This window comes from Marmota marmota, unplaced genomic scaffold, assembly GCF_001458135.2.
Source record: "Marmota marmota marmota unplaced genomic scaffold, marMar, whole genome shotgun sequence".
Lineage (NCBI taxonomy): Eukaryota > Metazoa > Chordata > Mammalia > Rodentia > Sciuridae > Marmota > Marmota marmota.
The window spans coordinates 6,114,673-6,133,140 of NW_025999968.1; the positions used below are offsets into that span (position 1 = coordinate 6,114,673).

The 18,468-nt window shown below is 36.8% G+C and overlaps 1 protein-coding gene across 3 annotated transcripts in view; it reads right to left on the minus strand.

Annotated features, from left to right (window-relative positions):
* Sidt1 (SID1 transmembrane family member 1) overlaps window positions 1–18,468 on the minus strand; it is an 80,748-nt gene that overhangs the window by 31,598 nt on the left and 30,682 nt on the right. For 2 of the 3 annotated variants that reach the window (XM_048803291.1, XM_015478267.2), the window contains exons 4-10: window positions 17,918–17,963; window positions 14,477–14,578; window positions 13,728–13,811; window positions 12,127–12,214; window positions 10,905–10,976; window positions 10,406–10,499; window positions 2,360–2,403 (exon numbers count right to left, since the gene is read on the minus strand). In XM_048803291.1, the coding sequence (XP_048659248.1) occupies window positions 2,360–2,403; window positions 10,406–10,499; window positions 10,905–10,976; window positions 12,127–12,214; window positions 13,728–13,811; window positions 14,477–14,578; window positions 17,918–17,963 (530 nt within the window). Of the gene's footprint in view, window positions 1–2,359; window positions 2,404–10,405; window positions 10,500–10,904; window positions 10,977–12,126; window positions 12,282–13,727; window positions 13,812–14,476; window positions 14,579–17,917; window positions 17,964–18,468 lie in introns of those variants that run through there. The other variant, XM_048803292.1, reaches the window with a different exon arrangement.

The following is an 18,468-nucleotide window of genomic DNA, read 5'->3' on the forward strand; positions in this document are numbered from 1 at the left end:
TAGCTCTGAGCTGCAGAGAACTTCTGTGCCCTATGTCACACTGATCCTGACCTCAGGAGAGAAAGACATTTCTGTTTCCTTGTGCTTCTCCAAAGGTCCCTCCCACGGCTGACTCACATTAACTTTCTGATCTTCCTGACTTGCCTTTAACTCTCTCTCCTGGCTGACTTCTCAAGCTCTGTCCCAGTCACTCACTGGCTCTTCCCTCCAGAAGAGCTTGTCTAAACAAATTGGTCTTGGCTTGCAAGTGGTCATGGGACACTGGAGGTGGTGCCAATTTTCCAAAAGCTTCCCTATATTACAAAGGCTCCTATTCTCTATGCCTCAAGCTGGCATTTCATCCAAGCATTCTCACCTGTGCCTGGCAGCGGATGTGTTAGGTTAGGGATTCTCAAGCAGGAGAAGGGGGTCACTATTGTCTCAAGAGAATATTTGGTAGGATCTGGAGACATTTTCAGTTGTAAAAAGGAGGAAATGTACTCTGGAATCTAACAGGAAGGCTGAAGGATGCTGTTAAACATCCTACCATGTATAGAAGAACCCCAATGACAAAGGCTTATCTGGCTCATCATGTCAATAATGTTGATTTTGAAAAACCCTAGTCTTAGAGGATCTCCTTCTAATTCCAAAAGTGAGTCTGCGTGATGTGTACGTAGACCTTTTCCTTGCAGTGACTAGTTTAACAGTATGTTTCCCTGAAGACCAGTGAAACATGAGAAAGTTGCTGGGGAGGGACTTCGGGAAAAATGCCCTCCCTCCTCAGTTGGCAGGTAGGGGTGTGAGCCTAGACGCTTCTTCCCCACCAGTCCTTGGAGCCAAACAGAGTTGAGGGAATGACAGGGAAGTGGACCAAAGCCACTGGACTCCTTCAATCCTGAACCCCATGGCTCTGCTCACCTTCCAGGTAAAGGAACCTCAAATTGTTTTAGTGTGTTTGAGGCATTATTTTGTTGTGGTTACAGTTTTTGTTCTTTGCAGTCAGGTAGATCTTAATGATGTAGCTTCATTATTTTTGGTCACTCATTTGTTTCTGCTTGTCCCTGAAGGTTGTCTGTACCTCTTAGCTAATTTTTAGAGCCTTCTTGATCTTGGACAATGATCTGGTTCAAATATCAATACTGCCTATTTATGCTTTATTGTTCAAGAAACTGGAACATGAATTCCTTTAATTATTATCACAATGAAAAAACAAAAAAAAAAAGGCACTTGTACAATAAAAAATGCCATCCATTCCCAATGAAATCCATCCAACTGGACTTAGTCCCAAGTTTGATTAGACCTAAACTAATAGCAAAACCTATCATTATAAGAAAAAGATAAGATTCAGAGGAAGATAAATTTACTGAAACATTTTGTAAATAAAAGAGAAAACAGCACTTGGCATTTAGAGCTATGAGAGTAGGTCTTCTTCTGCACAGTCTTTTATATTGGCAGTTGTTCATTAAAACAAAGTGCCTGCAAGGCTGGAAAAATAGACATGCTGACTTTAAGGAAGACGAAGATTAAAAAGAAAAGCAAGCCTTCCAGCAGAGGGAGAAATGGTCCTGCTGGGTGGTTGCAGGGCGAATTTGTATCTTTCTAAGATTCCTGTGGACTCATTAAGTGGGGCAGATACAGAACAAAACATCTATTATCTGTGACTTAAAAGTTCGCTTCCCACTTCATCATCTCTTCTTTCAGATTCTTACTCAGTACCAAATACTTTATCAGCACTGAGTAACTTATCCTGATTTAGGCTTTTCAAAAATGAATACTTTTAAACTTTTTAAACTTTTGATAAGATGATCAGGCAACTGAATTCCTTTGTTCAAATTCTTAGATTGGAGGAAAGTGCAGATAATGATGGTTCCATATTTAATCACTCTGGATTACCCCCAATTATCATATTCTTTATTATACTTGACTAATCTCAAACATTTTGGTTTTCTAGAAACCTAGTAAACAAACAAAAAAGCTTCTACCTCAATCTAGGAAATGTAAACTCTTTATTAGAGTTGACACAATAAATTCTTACTGTTGTTCCCAAATCAGTTTTGGGACAAGATAGATATGAACAATTATTTCTAGGAAAAGAAGAAATGCTTTTAAAAGATGAGGGCTGACAGAAGGTCTGTGAATACAAGTGACCCTCCAAGTTAAGGTTTTTAGTGTGAGCTCCATGTCTCAATAATTATCAGCTACAAAATCAATTCTCACTGGCTCTGCTTCTGCAGAAAGACTAAAGATTAGACTATGTGGGATAGGAATCAAGGGAGGGTTTGTAAATTGCAAAAGGCAGAGAGTCTAACATAGCACAAAAAGGATGTTATCACACTATTCAACATCATTCCGAATTAAAACTAGGGATTTTTTTTCTTACCATCATTGGAACCAAAGCTTCCATCAATGGATTTTCTCTGAAACCTGCAAACAAGCACATATATGCTTCTAAGACAGTGAAAACTTCAGCATTTTACATTTGTTTGCCACGCAATCTATTGCAGATTTGTCTGATAGGATCTCTTTAAAATAGGTCTTTGGGGGCTGGGGTTATAGTTCAGTAGTAGAGTGCTTGCCTAGCATGTGTGAAGCACTGGGTTTGATTCTCAGTACCATGTATAAATAAAATAAAAGTACATTAACAACTAAAAAACATTTTTTAAAAAACGGACCTTTGGATATAGGGAAATTGGAACCCTGATACATCACCAATAGGAATGTAAAATGGTACTGTAACTTTGGAAAACAATTTCACATCTCTCGAGAAGTTAGAGTTACCATATGAACCAGCGATTCCATTCCCAGGTACATGTACCATTCATTTAATAGCTCAATAATTTATTATTTTTCAAATATAATTCACATATTGTAAAATTCACCCTATAAAGCACACCTATTCAATGAGTTTTAATATGCTCACAAAGTTGTACAACTATCACCATTATCTGATTGCAGAACATTTTCATCACCCCCAAAGAAAGCCTGTTCCCATCAGCAGTAACTCCTCCTTCCCTCCTTTCCAGTCCATGGCAATCACTAATATACTTTCTGTTTCTATAAATTTGCCTATTATGGACCTTTTGTATAAATGAAATCATACTGCATATGAACTATTTTGACTACTTCTTTCACTTAGCATAATGTTTGCCAAGGCTTATCCATGTTATAGCATCCATCAGTCAGTATTCATTCAGTCTTTTATGGCTGAATAATATTCATTGTGTGTATATACTACTCTGAAGAGCAGTGGTTTAGACCATGGTCTTTGACTGCCTTAGAGCTGTGGCTACGCTTTGTTCTGTGAACTTTCTGTGCAAAGGTGTAGGACAAGATTGCCCAGGAGCTATGATGATGCCCTGAGGAAGTCCTGTGTAAAGACATGGAATTATAGTCTTGACCCTGAGTTCAGATACCAGCTGCCCAGAACAGAGTTCTGAGCATAACAAGATAACCACAATATCTTGCAAGTGCTGTGGTTTGCAAGCCTGTCTGCTTTGCAGAAACTTTCCCACAAATAACCTTTTAATGGTAAAACCTATATAAAAAATGTGCTGTGCTAGCTCTGGGACACTGTTCCTCCATCAGAGGTCAGTGTTCCACCTGGTCCCAGCTTTCTCTTTGTACATGTTTGTGTGTGTGTGTGTGTGTGTGTGTGTGTGTTTTCAATGCTGGGGATTGAGCCCATGGCCTTGTGCATGTGAGGCAAACACTCTACCAACTGAGCTATATCCCCAGTCCTCTTGTGTCTTTCTTAGTCTCCTATCACCTCTTGCCGATCTTTAGGGTTTAGCTGTGTAAGTGGCAGCATACTACATTTCATTTATTTATTTTCACTAGATGGATGTTTTTGTTGTTTCCACTTGCTAGCTAATGTGAATAACACTGCTACAAACATTGCTGTACACCATTTTTCTGTGGATATGTTTTCAGTTTGTTTGGGTGTATACCTAGGAGTGAATAGCTGTGTATGAGGTAACTCTGTATTTAACTCTTTTCCCAAACTGTTTGCCATAAAGGCTATGTAGTAAGAACTCTTTTGCATGGATGAGGGTTCTAATTTCTCTACATCCTTGCCAACTTTTCTTTTCCATTAAAAATTTTTATTATAGCCAGTCTTTTGGGTATGACATCTCTTTGTAGTTTTGATTTGCACTTCCCTAATGGGAAATGATGTTGTTGAGCATCTTTTTATATAATTATTGGCCATTTGTAAATCTTCTTTGGAGAAATACCAACTTAAATCCTTTGATGATTTTTTTCCCCTTTACCCTATTATCTTTTTACAATTGAGTTGTAGGAATTTTTTATATAGTCTAGATATTACACTCTTAGAAGATATGTGGTTTGCAAATATTTTTTCCTATTCTGTAGGATGTATTATCAATCCTTTGATAGTTTTTTAAGCATAAAATTTCTTGTTTTTATAAAGTTCAATTTATTTATTTTTTCTTATATTACTTGTGCTTTCGTGGTCTAAGAGACTATTGCCTAATACCAGGCCACAAAAATTTACACCAATATATTTTTTTTTTCCTAGAAGTTTTACAGTTTTGGCTCTTACATTTAGGTGCTTGGTCCTCTTTGAGTTAATTTTGTATATGGTATGAGGTAGGGGCACAATGTCATTCTTTTTCATGTGGATATCTGGTTGTCCGGGCACCATTTGTTGAAAACAATATTTTGTCCAGTGAATTATCTTGGTATTCTTGTCAAAAATTGACCATAAATATAAGAGTTTATTTTTGAACTCTCAATTTTATTCCATTGGTCTATATATCTTTCTTTATGTCAGTCTCAGAGTCTTGGCTAATATAGCTTCACAATAACTTTTGTTATCAGGAAATATGAGTCCTCTTTGTTCTTTTTCCTAGATCATTTTGGCTACTAAGGACCCTTGCATTTTCATATGAATTTTAGGATTCACTTGTCAATTTCTGTAAATAAGCCAGTTGGGGCTTTGATAAAGATCATATTGAATCTGTAGATCAGTTTGGAAGGTATTGCAGTGTATATTGGTTTTCTACCACTTCTGTAACTGATTATCACATATCTAGTGGCATTAAACAATAAAAATTGATTATCTTACAGTTCTGGATGTTGAAACAATAAAACATGTTTTATGTGGTTAAAATCAAGGTGTCAGCAGGGCAGGATTCCTTCTGGAGGCTGCAGGGGAGTCCATTTCTTTGCCATTTCAAACACCTAGAGGTGTTCTGCAATCCTTGACTCATGGCCCCTTCTCCATTGCTGCAGCCTCTGCTTCCTCCTTCATGTTTCCTCCTTCCACCTTTGGTCTTCTGGCTACCCTGTCATAAGGGCCTTTGTGATTATACTGGGCTCTCGTGGGTAATCCAAGAAAATCTCCATAACTTTATTACATATGCATGTAAAGTAAGAGATTCACAGGAATTCACTGGAGATTAAGACATGGACATCTTTGGGGACCATTTATTCTTTATACCACACCATCTCAACATTACAGTCTTCCAATCCATGAACACAGGATGTCTTTCCATTTATTTCATTTCTTTCAACAATGTTTTATAGTTTTCAATGTACAGATCTTATACTTAATTTGTTAAATTTTCTCCTAAATTATTATAATTTTTGGTGCTTTTGTAAATAGAATTATTTTCTTAACAGCATTTTTTGGTTGTTCATTGCTAGTATACAGAAATACAACTGATTTTTATATAGTAATCTGTACCCTGCAATCTTGTTGAACTCAGAGCTTCTTTTTTGGAATGAAAAAAAATGTTCTGAAGTTAGATTGTGGTGATGGTTGTGTAATTGTGAATATACAAAAATATATGAATTGCATACTTTAAAGGGGTGAATTTTATAGTACACAATTTAATATCAATAAAGCTATTATTAAGCTAGATCTATCATTTGGGACTATTTATAAAAAAAATTAGGATATGAGTGGCTTTCTTCTCCCAAAATGAGCCTCCTTTTTGGATGTGAGGTTGGAAGGACTGGGGAGACTCTCTAGGATCCAGAAGTACTCATGCACTTCCTGTAGAGAAGTATAGAGGTTGCACACCCTGATCCTAGTATGTTTGGTGGAATAACTTCCCCCTCAAATCTCTTTTGTTCTTAGGCCACACAAAACTCATCCCTGCCTCAGGGCCTTTACTCTTGTTCTCTGCTTCAGATCCTTACATGATTGGCCACTCTCCTCAGATCCTTACATGATTGGCTCCTCTTCACTATTTAGGCCTTGGCCCGTAGAGGTCTTCCCTATTGACCAAATAAAATCTAAAGTGGTGTCTCAGTCCAATCACTATCGCACCACTGTCACTAGCTGGAATTATTACTTTATTAATTGCTTACTTGCTTGTATGTTTCTTCCCTCTCATGTAAGCTGTAGTTGGGCAAGGATCTAGATTCTTTTGTTCTGTTACGTCTAGCCTGGAATATAAGAGATGCTAATTACATATGTGTTGATTGAACAAAGCATATCACTAAGAAAAATGGTTACAATTTGGCCTGAATGTTCTAGCTGGCAAATGAGGCTTTGGTGAAATTGCTTTTTAATAATTGTAGTGATATCAACTGGCCAGCATAGAAGACTATGTGTTTGTATTAATGGTCTTTATTCCACATTTGCACTAGCTTTTGGAACTGATAAGATTCTTTGTTAGAGTTAAATGATTTACAAAGCTAGAGGGAGGCAGGCAGTATCCAGTGAACAAATCACAACATGGCAAATGAGAACTGGTCTAGTTTGATTGCAAAAATGGCTGTTCTTTGTCAATCAAAAGGTAGTGTCTACATCTTCATTTCTGGAATCTGGGCTGGCTTCATGACTTATTCCCCTTCCAGTGGAATGAGGAGGAAGTACTTCTGAACCAACATGTTAAGGAGGCACTGCACTCTTCTGCTATCTCTCTTTGAGATAATAATCCCAGGCTAGCTTGCTGGGTGATGAGAGACCAAGAGCAGCTGAGGACAGTCTATAAGAACCAGATCCTAGCTGAACTTCCAGTGAATCACACTTTATGACTGCATCCCGCTGAGATCTCTGAACTCAGGCCAGATTAGCAGAGCCATCCAACTGACCCATGGATTTAAGAGCAAACTCAAATATTCATTGCCATATGCTGCTAGAATTTTGTGGTTGTTTTTTTAAAGAAGTATTATTGTAGAAATGGATAACTAATAAAAGAATCAAAGGGAAGGATGAGTACTCAGGATTAGGTGGTTTGGACTCAACATCTGGCAGGGTTTTGTGAAGAACAAGTAAGAGAACACACATGCAGTGCTTGGCCTGAGGCCTGAACATTCTTTATAGAATGCTGAATGGATTGGGGCTGGAAGATGGGCAGGAAATGGTGCTTACGTGCCAATACAGTATAAAGGTACTACAATCTTAGCTCCCTGAGGGCAGGGCTCTGACTCTTGTCAATATTTCTCATCATGATCTCATAGCACAAATTCCACTTGTACTAATAAATACTAAAGTTTAGGGGACCCATCAAGTAGATGGCATTATGCCGAGAAAACTGGTTTTGCAGAAAACTTTGTTTCACTTAGTTCAGTGAAGGAAGAGATCTCCCATTAGCATTTCCCCCAGTCTATTCCTCTGTTTAGAATGCCACATGGTTCTTATGTCTCCAGATTTCTATTTTCAGTTTGTCTATCTTTAGAAAGAATATATGCTTGTGCATTTGACTGTAGCAAAATAATTTGCAGCTAGAAGTTTCAACAGAGCCTTAAGCTACAAGTTTCGAAATCTGTGCTCACTTCAGTTGGTTGAATAACAACTTTAGAGAGATTTCTAATCGGCTATTTACTTAATTTTTTTTTGTCTCTGTGTTGATTATACATGCTAGCTAAGACTAAATCCTATTTTTTAAAATCAGAAGTGGAGATAGTCTAAGAGAGGCAGAAGAGAGCTCCAGGACATTGGAGCTCATCTGAAGCAAAATTGGAAACTTTGGGGACCATTTTAAAATTGTATCCTTGCTGGGGTGCCTAGGCTTTTGGTAAGGTCTCCCTCGCCAGGACTGTCTTCCTTCACATGCCCTGGCCACTCCAGACCCATCTTGATCAGTCTGCCTAAGATATCAGGAGAGGAACCAGCCTGCCTGAGTTCAAAACCTAGCTCTTTCATTTACTGGCTGTAATTTTTGGTCAAATTGCTTAATCTCTCTGTGCCTCAATTTCCTTAACTGTTACATGGTGATAATAGTGGTAAATACTGTTGGAAGCATGAGATGAGAAAAACTACTTAGAGGGCTCAGCACACTGCTTGGCACAGAACAGGTACTTGTTAAATGTTAGTGACTATGATCTGGTAAATTAATAAAGCTGATGATCAGTTAATATATATACTTTCCAGGTATAAAATTTGCCCTACCCTGAGGTTTTGGTTTTTAACTTTTTATTTGAAAATAATTTTAAGAATAGAATATAAAACATCCATATCCCATTACCTACATTCACTTATTATTAGCCTATTACTCCATTTGCTTCTATTGTTCTTTCTCTGTATGTGTATCTATCTAGCTAGCTAGCTATGTATTTCATGTATCTATCTAAATTTTCTTTCTGTACCATTTGACAAATTGCATATGTTGTAGAGTTTTATCCTTAAATATTTCCAAAGAGTAAAGGTATTATCTTACATAACCATTATACAAGTATCAAAATTTCTAGTACAAGATCCAATCTGAGATCAGGTATTATCTTTAGGTGTCAGATGTTTTTACTCACCTTTGATATGAAACAATTCCATATATCCTTTGTCTTCTTTAAAAATTTTTTTTTGTAGTTGTAGATGGACAGAATGCCTTTATTTTATTTGTATATGGTGCTAAGGATCGAACCCAGTGCCTCACACATGCTAGGCAAGCGCCCTGCCACTGAGCTATAGCCTCAGCCCTATCCTTTGTCTTCTATGAACATTTTGTGTCTAGTTTTTCCACATGATTAAATTCAACATATGTCTTTCTAAAACACCACCTATGTGATGTCGTGTCTTCTTCAGGGTGTCATGTTCAGAGGACCACCCTCTCCTTGGTGATATTAATTCTAATCAATGTGTTTGATTAATTCTGTATAGTTCTTATCTTTTCCCCTTACAACTAGAAAGCAATTAGTGAGAATATCCGTTAAGGTCACACAAATATCTTGATTCTCATAGGATTTCCCCTCTAAATTTAGCATCTGTTGAAAATGTCTAACCTGATCTAGTCTTTACTATGATGTTTCCAAAATGATAATTTTTCCAATTCCAGGATCCCCTTCCTATCTACTAGTCAGCTCTTGGTCTTCTGCTGTAGGCAAAAGCCCTCCCTTTTACTGTATTTGCTAGAGGCAACTTTCCCTAATGGGTATCTGTTTTAGTGAAGTTGTTGAATTCATTGGATATATATCCGCAGATATTTAAGTCTTTCCTTTATTTATGATATATGGGCTCATGGCTTTCCATTTTTCACCTAATGATTTGTAATTCATTGTTTTCAATTATTTTGGTGCTTAAATTCTCCCAGATTTGGCTAGTAATGGTACCAGGGTTTTTGAAGGCAGTATCTCAATTCAAAAGCTTCCTAAAGATCAGAAAGGACTTGGTTGAGTCAAAGATAGTTTTCAATCATTGAGACAGCTGTATCATTGAGATAGCAGAGAGATTTTCCTATAGACTGATTCATCTTGCTCAACAGTCCTAAAACTCCATGCTGGCTTTGTTTTCTTGACATATTCAAGGGGAGAGAGAATATTTGTTTATTGTAAACCTCCTGCCATTCTTTAGTACTTGTTTCCCAGAAAGCACAACAAAGAATGGAATTCTCAAGATAGTCCTGCTGAGAGTGAAAGAAATATTGGCTTTTTTTATGAGGGGCTCCAAATTCTTGGGAAGGGAAATTTCTTTGGTTAAATTATGGCACAATTATCTCCCTTCTTTTTCTCCAAAGGAACATTTTTACTGGAAAATTGATACTATAATAGTAGAAAAGCACCTGGTAATGTGGTATCAGAACATATTACTCTTGCTACTTATGGTACCTCAAGATTTATTTTAGGTATAAAATTTACTTTTTGATAGAATGTTTAAAGCGGTTTCATGTTAGTTCCATGTTAGGGACAACTGATCATTTCCTACAGTCTATAGGATTTCAGTTTAAAAAAATAAGCTGCCTTTCGGTTGAGTTTTCATTATGAAAATAGCTAACACCGTATCAGCACTCACCATGTGCATGACCCTGACATGAACTCTGCTAGTTACACTATTCTATGAGGTAAATTATTATCTTATTTTACATGAGAAACCTGAGGCCCAGGATGTTAAGTAGCCTACCCAAGGTCACAGTCAGTGGCTGAGGTAGCTTTGACCCCAGTCAATATGACTCTAAAATCTCTGCTGTCATTACATGGAGACAGGCAAAGGTGTGAACAGTCCTTGAAACTTTGGACCTACCTCACGTAATGAACAAACACCATGAGCAGGCATCCCACGTAGAAGGAAAAGAAGATGAAGACACTGAAAAGACTGGCTTTCACGTAAACGGATTCTGAGAAGAGAGAAATGACGTTGGTCAGGTTGTCCTCAGGAGGAGGAGGACTACGTCTGGGACAGGACAGTTTAATGGGCCCACCTCCATCATACCCCTTCTTAAGTCCCAAGAAATTTTCATCCAGAGCAGCAAAGGTGCAGGAGGTCATCCACACATCACCCCTTCTTATTATCCTCAGGCAGCTGGCTTCCTCAGGGAAGACTTGGGAAGGACTGCTGTATTCAGCTCTAGAACTGGGTTCCCTTTCTAATGAGGTGTCCTGATTCCCTCTTCTATCTCTAAGGCAAATGGACTTTAGTTTTTCTGTGATGATCTTCTCTGGGAGGATGACAGTGTTGAACCATGTGTGAGAAATGTCCTGACATAGGAGTCTCTCCACCACATCCCAGAGTCAACACTGACCTTTAATGGAAGGAACGATGGTCACTTTAAGTTTCTTTGTTCGTTGTAGATTCCAAGTCTGGTTCTCATTTTCTGATAAAAACAAAACAAAAAACAAACCAACCAAACAAAAACAAAAACAAAGCAGAAGGTGCAATAGATCAGATATGAAATTCTTGTCCTCTCTTCTGAGTAGTTGTACAAAAATGTCCAGAATTAACTCTGGCTGCTGAATTTCATGTTAACAAGAAAAGGAGGAAAACCTAACTTTCAAATCTTCAAACTATCTAATATTCCTTTTGGTTAAAAGTCTCAATTTGGCCTTTGCCTGAATACATTTTAGTTGCACCAACTGATGCAAAAGAGACTGCAGAGTCCTTCCTTCAGTGAAGAAGGATTTGGTCCTTCCCTTTATGTCCACAGAGTTCTGAAGAAAACAGTTGTAAAAAACAGAAAGCTATGTTTTCCTTTATTTTGCATTTTTCTTCTGGCCAGTAAAAAGTTGTTTTTTCCTTGAGCGGCTTATAGTTTACTAAGGAACACTGACACTGGTAAAACTCCACAGCTATGTAATTAAGAAATTAAAGAGCATGCTAGCAGAAATTTCACCCAAACACTGAATGAACCATGTTATACTCAACAGTAAATACTCTCTGTGTTGGTCATAAATTGTTCTTCAGCAGGGGATGGGAGATCTATATTGTCAATTAACAGCCTATTCCATTCCCAAGGTAGAACTGGGTAGTTACCCATAACTCTTTGTACTATGCCTGAGAGCTCACATAACCCCTTATCTTTGGGATAAAGCCATCATACTCAGCTTTCTTACTATCTTATGTGGTATAACTTTGGCAACCTGAATGGTAAACTCTAAATTTTTCTTGTACGTATTTATAGAAATGATTACTACTGATAAATATAAGGGTTCTATCTTAGGAAACTCAGGAAATAGACCTTGACCCACTGTGTAATATCTTTACTTCACAATTACAAATATTTGCTGAGTAAAGGGCCAACGGAGCGAGTTTACTTACATGGCCTGAGGGAGTATAAGACTTTAAAATGTTAGGATGTACTAAATGACATTTTGCAGCATCAATAATACCTTTAGTCTGTTATTTTCTTCCTCAAGTGTCTCTCAGACTGCCCTGCCAAGTCACTGCTGATGGACCCGTAATGGGAACTAGAGATAAACTTGTGGCTTCCTTTCATTCCCTTCCAGGTATTTCTCACTATCTCTTACCCTGGATGAAGAATGATCCTCCACACGCGTAGTCTTCAGGTTTTATCACAAACACCACGAAGAACTGCTCATCTGGAAAATCCTTCTTCTGTGTAAGACATAACAACCTTATGATAGGCCCATAAGGAAGACAGTGAGAAGAAGGGAGAAAGTCCATGGGGGTAGGGACACAAAGAAAGAGGAAAAGTAGAGTTCACCCCAGCCCTTTACCCACTTGGAAAGGACTCTCACATAACTGTAATTGATTCCAGATTATCTACAATAAGATAATTATTGCATCAAAGAAATTAAACAGATACACTACTATGGTTTGAGTCTATTTTGTGCCCACATGAGTGCTTAGAACTATGATAGGCACCATACAAATAATGTCAATAACCTACACTTAATAATTAATATCTGCATATTAAGTTTTTGTTTTAAAATCTAATGATAAATGACTTTTCTAAAAGTTATACACTCAGCAGTTAAATAAATAATTCAGGTGAGGGAGGTGAAGGACCCAAGTTGGGAGTCTTGATTTTGACTTTCTCTTTGAGCTTCTCTGTGTCCCAGTTTCCTCATCTATGAATGTACTATGGTTGATAAGATAACCTTTAAGGTATATTAGAGTTCTATAACCCTGAATTATTTTTTATCATCTTCAAATTTCTGGTATTATGTTTTGCCCACTGAGAAAATGGTCTAAGACTGAAGAGGGGACTCTAAAAGAAGTTTATTGACAAATACATCTAAGGCAGACATGAACTGATATGCCTTGCCCTTCATTAATGAAGTATTCTGGGTGAGGTAAAATCTGAAGTTCCCTATTATTTTTCTGTCATTTTTTAATTTTGGACCACGTGATGCTGAGATGCTAAGGAAGAAATACTAACAACAAGAGAAGATATTTGGGATATCAAGTTTGAGACCCTTGAAAATTAAAGTTAGACTGATAGAATTTGTGAGGCCTGATACCTCTTCATTCTATGCTTATTATTCAAGGAACAATATCACCTTTCCCTAGAGAACAGGTCAAGTCACAGGTTCTTTAAGTCAGTACCACTCCAAGGGCAAGGACAGAGTTTCTTTGAAAATATGCTGCTATGATGTATGAACCTTTTTGCATGGAAATAATAATTTAATTACAAATACCAAAGGAGTAAACTGCTGCACAAAACACTTCATATTGCTTCATATGAATCTGTCATTTTGTCCAGTCGTAGTCATATTTTGCTGTTATTGGTACAGACTATTAGAATATATTTAATTGCTTTAAGTGGATCTGATAAACTTCATTGTAAAAATTGGCAACTTCCAATGAGTAGAATTCTTTTGTCCTTATTTCTCTAGGCAGTGTGTCAGATATATGTCCCACTGCACCATGGGTTCCCAAGAATCCCCATGGATGGGGAGAAATCCCTACCTAGAAGAATAGCATCATTTGTGATCACTCAGCTTTGGTTTTACCAATAACAATCTTAGTTTTAAACCAATCAGAGAGGAAAGAAATCCAAGGTATACAGGGGATAGCCATCTCTTTTAAACACAAATCCAGTAGGTAAACTGACTACTGATTAATCATTGTCATGACAAGAGTGGACACAGAAGCAACGTCTCACCTGTAGTGTGATGGCAGCTTTCTTGGTCATGGACTGATAGACACCATTAAATTCCACATTGTGGTCAAGATCATACACTGGGCACTACAGTGTGCATAAGGATTAAAAGGAAAGAATCATTAATGTTACATAATGTCATGTCACATGTAGAACCTGTCCAGGCTTTTCCACCTGAATCACAGATCAGGGGAGTCCTTACTAAGCCAGAAACCATGAAAGGTTTCTCCCCAGCACAGTTATGAAATAGCCCACCTAAGATCTGGTGTCTTTGCCTCTCAAGTTAAAGTCACTTTACACTCAAGATAACTATGAAAAGATTGTCTTAAAGTATATAACATATTCCCCATTTCTTTTTGTTAACACCTGGTAACATTGAATATTACAGTAAAAATTTTAAAACAGAACAAATGGTAGGTTTCTATTCTACTTTTCTTGTGGAACCCACAACTTGGTCTTCCTTGTTCTTTATCAAGATCCATATTACCTCTTACCTTCCTCTCTCCTTCCCTCTCTTCTACTCTACTTTCTTTCTTTTGGTGAGAATCCAACTATTCTTTGTCTTTTATCTCTCTAAAAAATGTCTGCAAACATGAACATGCACTTAGGTGCATAAGATACTGTTCTTATTATTGATCAATTTTGGGGAGACACATAGTGTAAGAGGATGCTGTGGTCCTTGCTCTTCTCTTTCATTTATTCTAGATAATACAATACTCCCTATTAGAAGGCTGACAAATATCAGGACTCACCATGATGTTCTGGACTGAGACAACAGAACATGGATAAGCCATTTCCGATACCACTTTAATGATAACTGAGTCCACATCTTTGGGAAATTTGTATAGAAAATACTGAGAAAAAGAAAAGGAAAGACATGATTTGTTAATATTAGTAAATACTTACAGTGATGGACTCAAACTATTTTCACACGAATAGGACTGTATTCTCTACTATCAAGTACAAAGTTCAGATGCAAATCTCAATGAATTGTTATTATTTCAGATAGCACTCATCTCATACATATTGAGCAACTGACAGCTCTGCCAGATGTTAGAAAGATTTAGCAGGAAATATGACAAAGTCACCCAAAGATGCCATTTCATTTTATGGTGTGACCATTTCTTTTCAATTAAATTGTTCATTTCCTACTTAAGAAGTAACCGCCCAACACACACACAAACCCTTAGAATTAGAAATATGCGGATATAACATGAGGCAAGATTTATTTCTGTGTGGCCAATGTGAAATATGAAGCCTCACCTTGAAAAGCAGGTAAGCCTGTTCTTCAAGCATTTTGACCACTTTCTCATAGGCAAGAATTAGTACTACACCAATCTTTCCCTTGGACCTTCCACCAAAGAATCTTAAGAAGACATTTAGATTCCAAAATGAGATCCTATATCTAGCTCCTAAAATATGTTCACAATCTTGGGCAATCTCAGGCATATTTAAAGGTACTTGCCAAAAAAATCATCAGAATCAAAACACTTAAAAAATCATCAGAATTAGGAAACATTTCTAATAGAAAGAAGTTATACTATTTATATATATAGATTAATCCATAAGTATTGACTCTTAAGTTTTAAACATGTCACTAATGATGAAGAAAGGGAGAATCTGCTCAATAATGATAAGCTTGGGAAGTCAATGAGAAACTATGTCAAGCTTCTGATTAAGATTTTGAGGAAAATAATGCAAGTGAGCCCCACATCCTAGGACTCTAATAAATCCATCACTTTAAAAGACAAGCAAAACATGACACAATTTGTATTCCAATATCGTTTTTACCAATCTTGTTTTGAGAACCAGAGCAATAAAAATGGAATGTTTTTCAATAATCCAAAAGTTTCTGATGGGGAAAAATCATATTAAGATAATGCTGCTGTTTGAAGTTTATTCATACCTTGTAACAGTCAGTCATACCTCCAAGAACCCTCTTCATTTTTGAGTTTGATTCAAATACATATAATACAGGGCTCTTTAAAAGGTAGAGAGCCTGGAATTCCCAAAAGGAATTTTTGATGCTCAGGGGAATGGCATTTTGTAATTCAAGAGGATTATTATGATTACTATTGGCAATGTTGAGCATCATATATATTTCTCATGATGATTTGTGCAAGCAGTTGCTACTTATAGACACCGTATCGATATGTTCAAGTATTATCAATCTTGTTTTCTCTAAGTTACCATAAATCCCAAACAAATGTTTTTGACCCCTGCCCTGAAAATCTATTTCAACTAGAATAAGCAAATGACAAGTAGGCATAGCAATGGCTGGAATTTAGGCTAAAAATCACCATGTGGGTCCTGACTAGCCACCTAGTTTCTGCAACCAGTCAGTTCAGCAACCTGCTTCTACCTTATAGGAGGAGAAGCAGTGATTGACACAGGCTGTCTGGGAATGTACAGTTACATTCACTTTAGATGAGTTTACAGCATTAGAAAATCTCTTCTGTAAGCAAAGAGGATAATAAAATACAGGTCAGATGGGAATAGTTAAGAGTAAAGTAAGACATTTATAGGTATCAAAGACTTTTCATGTTTTATTTTATTAGTTTGTTCTAAGTATTTGTCACTCTATTGTGGGCTTATATACAAAGTATTTAGGTTTTTACATTTACATATTTTTAAAAATAAAAGGAGCCATAATATATAATTGTCATTGATTATTAGATTACAAGCTCTTCTATTATATTGTGTATACAATATTCATGGATCGTATTTGTCATAGTCTGTGCATGCTCATTAGACTGCACTCTTCCTGTAGTTAGTGCAAGTTGTTCTGTCTTTTACTAGGTATCCCCCCATTGTACCTAGTAATATTCCTTTTTTTTTTTTTTTTAATTAAATGGTCAATAAATGTTGAGGGCAACCGATTATGGTCTATGGCCCTCTCCTGCCACAGGGTGGCAGCATATATGCACAACACAACAGAGACTTTCACTGAAAGGGGCAACTTTTTTTTTTTTTTTTTTTTCTGGTACTGGGGATTGAACCCAGAGCCTTGCTCATATTAGGCAAGCACTTAACCTCTGAGCCCAAAATCTTTTAAAGGTTTTTTTTTTTTTTTTTTTAATTTTGAGATAGGGTCCTGTTAAGTTTCCCAGGCTAGCCTTCAACTTATGATCATCTTTGCAGTCAGCAGGGTCACATGGATGTGCCACCACACTTTTTAAAAGATGTGTAGGAGTCAGTTCATACAGACTTGGGAAAGCTCATTGCATGCATCTCTTCCCAACTCTATGATCTTGAAATCAGCCATGATAGAGGTATTTACACTGAAGGAATTGGCAGATGTTATAAAATAAATGAAGGCATTTTCTCTGAGAAAAGCTACTCAATATTTACCAGCACAACAGTAACTGTAATAGATTTACAACAGTTCAAAAATATTTTAATATCAGATTTACTATATCCAAAGCAAAAGCATTTAGGACCAAAGTTGTATTACAGCCTGCAGAAATTTTATAATAAATACTAAGACAATAAATAAACCTGTTTTAAATTTGCTATTGATACTCTTTAGAAAATGACCAAAAAAAAAAAAAAATAGCTAGAAATGTCACCAGAAAACAGCCTGAAGTAATCAGCATTTCATTGCATTTATTCTGTTTGTGATTATGACTTCATGAAGAACACCAAAAATAATTAATTCTCCTGTTACATTTTTGTCAGCATTCCTACTCTTTTTTTTATGCCAGGAGAAACTTACATATTCTAGCAATAATATTATAGAAATTAAAATGTGGCTTATTTCTGTTGTACTCTCGAATTAATTATTTGTGTATCTATTTGGTGTGAGCCTTCCACTCCCTATTCCTCCATCCCATCCCAAGTATCACATCCACAGTGATAGAATTTGTATCTCTCTCTTCTTTATCCTGTGCTCTCAGCACTTGATGCAATCTGCATTGTACTTGGGACATAGTAAACACACAATCTGCTCAATGAAGATTAAACCATGGTACACCAGGAAACAAATATCATGTCTTCCATTTCACATCAACTAAGGGGATAAAATTAAATGTTGTGTCCCAAATCCCAGTGACAGGAGGAACAATCTGGATTGCAAATACATCTCAAATTGTGAAAGGTCAAGAGCCACATCTCATGCAGATTCTACATTACCATGGTTTCTGAGGGTAATACCAATAGGTGGGCTCTTAATAACTCTTGGGGCCCTCACTTACCTGAGGTTGAGAAGGGCTGGCAGTGAAGTGAAAGCCAACATTTGTCCTGAGAAATGTAAGTGGGAGAAGGGAAAGAGGGAAAATTGAGAAAAAAGCATGAGTTAGCATGCAGAAATCATTTACTTAAAAGAAAGTCATCTTAACCTAGACGGAAGGAGGGCCTTACCCTTTGTGAAGGGAGTTTATACCCTCAAACTGATAAATTAAATGGGGAGTTGGTGGTTTCAACTCTTAAGAATGATCAAATTGGAGAAGATGATTTTTATATCTTTAAATATCCATGAAGACCTACCTATATAAGTCAGTGCTTTGATTGCTTTTAAGGACACTTTTGCCTTTGGACTCTTATTTTTACAATCAAGTACAGAGTTTAGGTATTAGAAGTGAGTTGAAAGAAAAGAAATGAAGACTTGGGGATAAGGTAAGGTAATTACATTTTGGATAATGTAGGTACCATTTCAAGATAATTTTGATGGATACATGACAGAAGATAATTTTAAAAAGAAAACATGATGACTAGGTAATCACTGTAGCATGGTTGCTGGTGATAA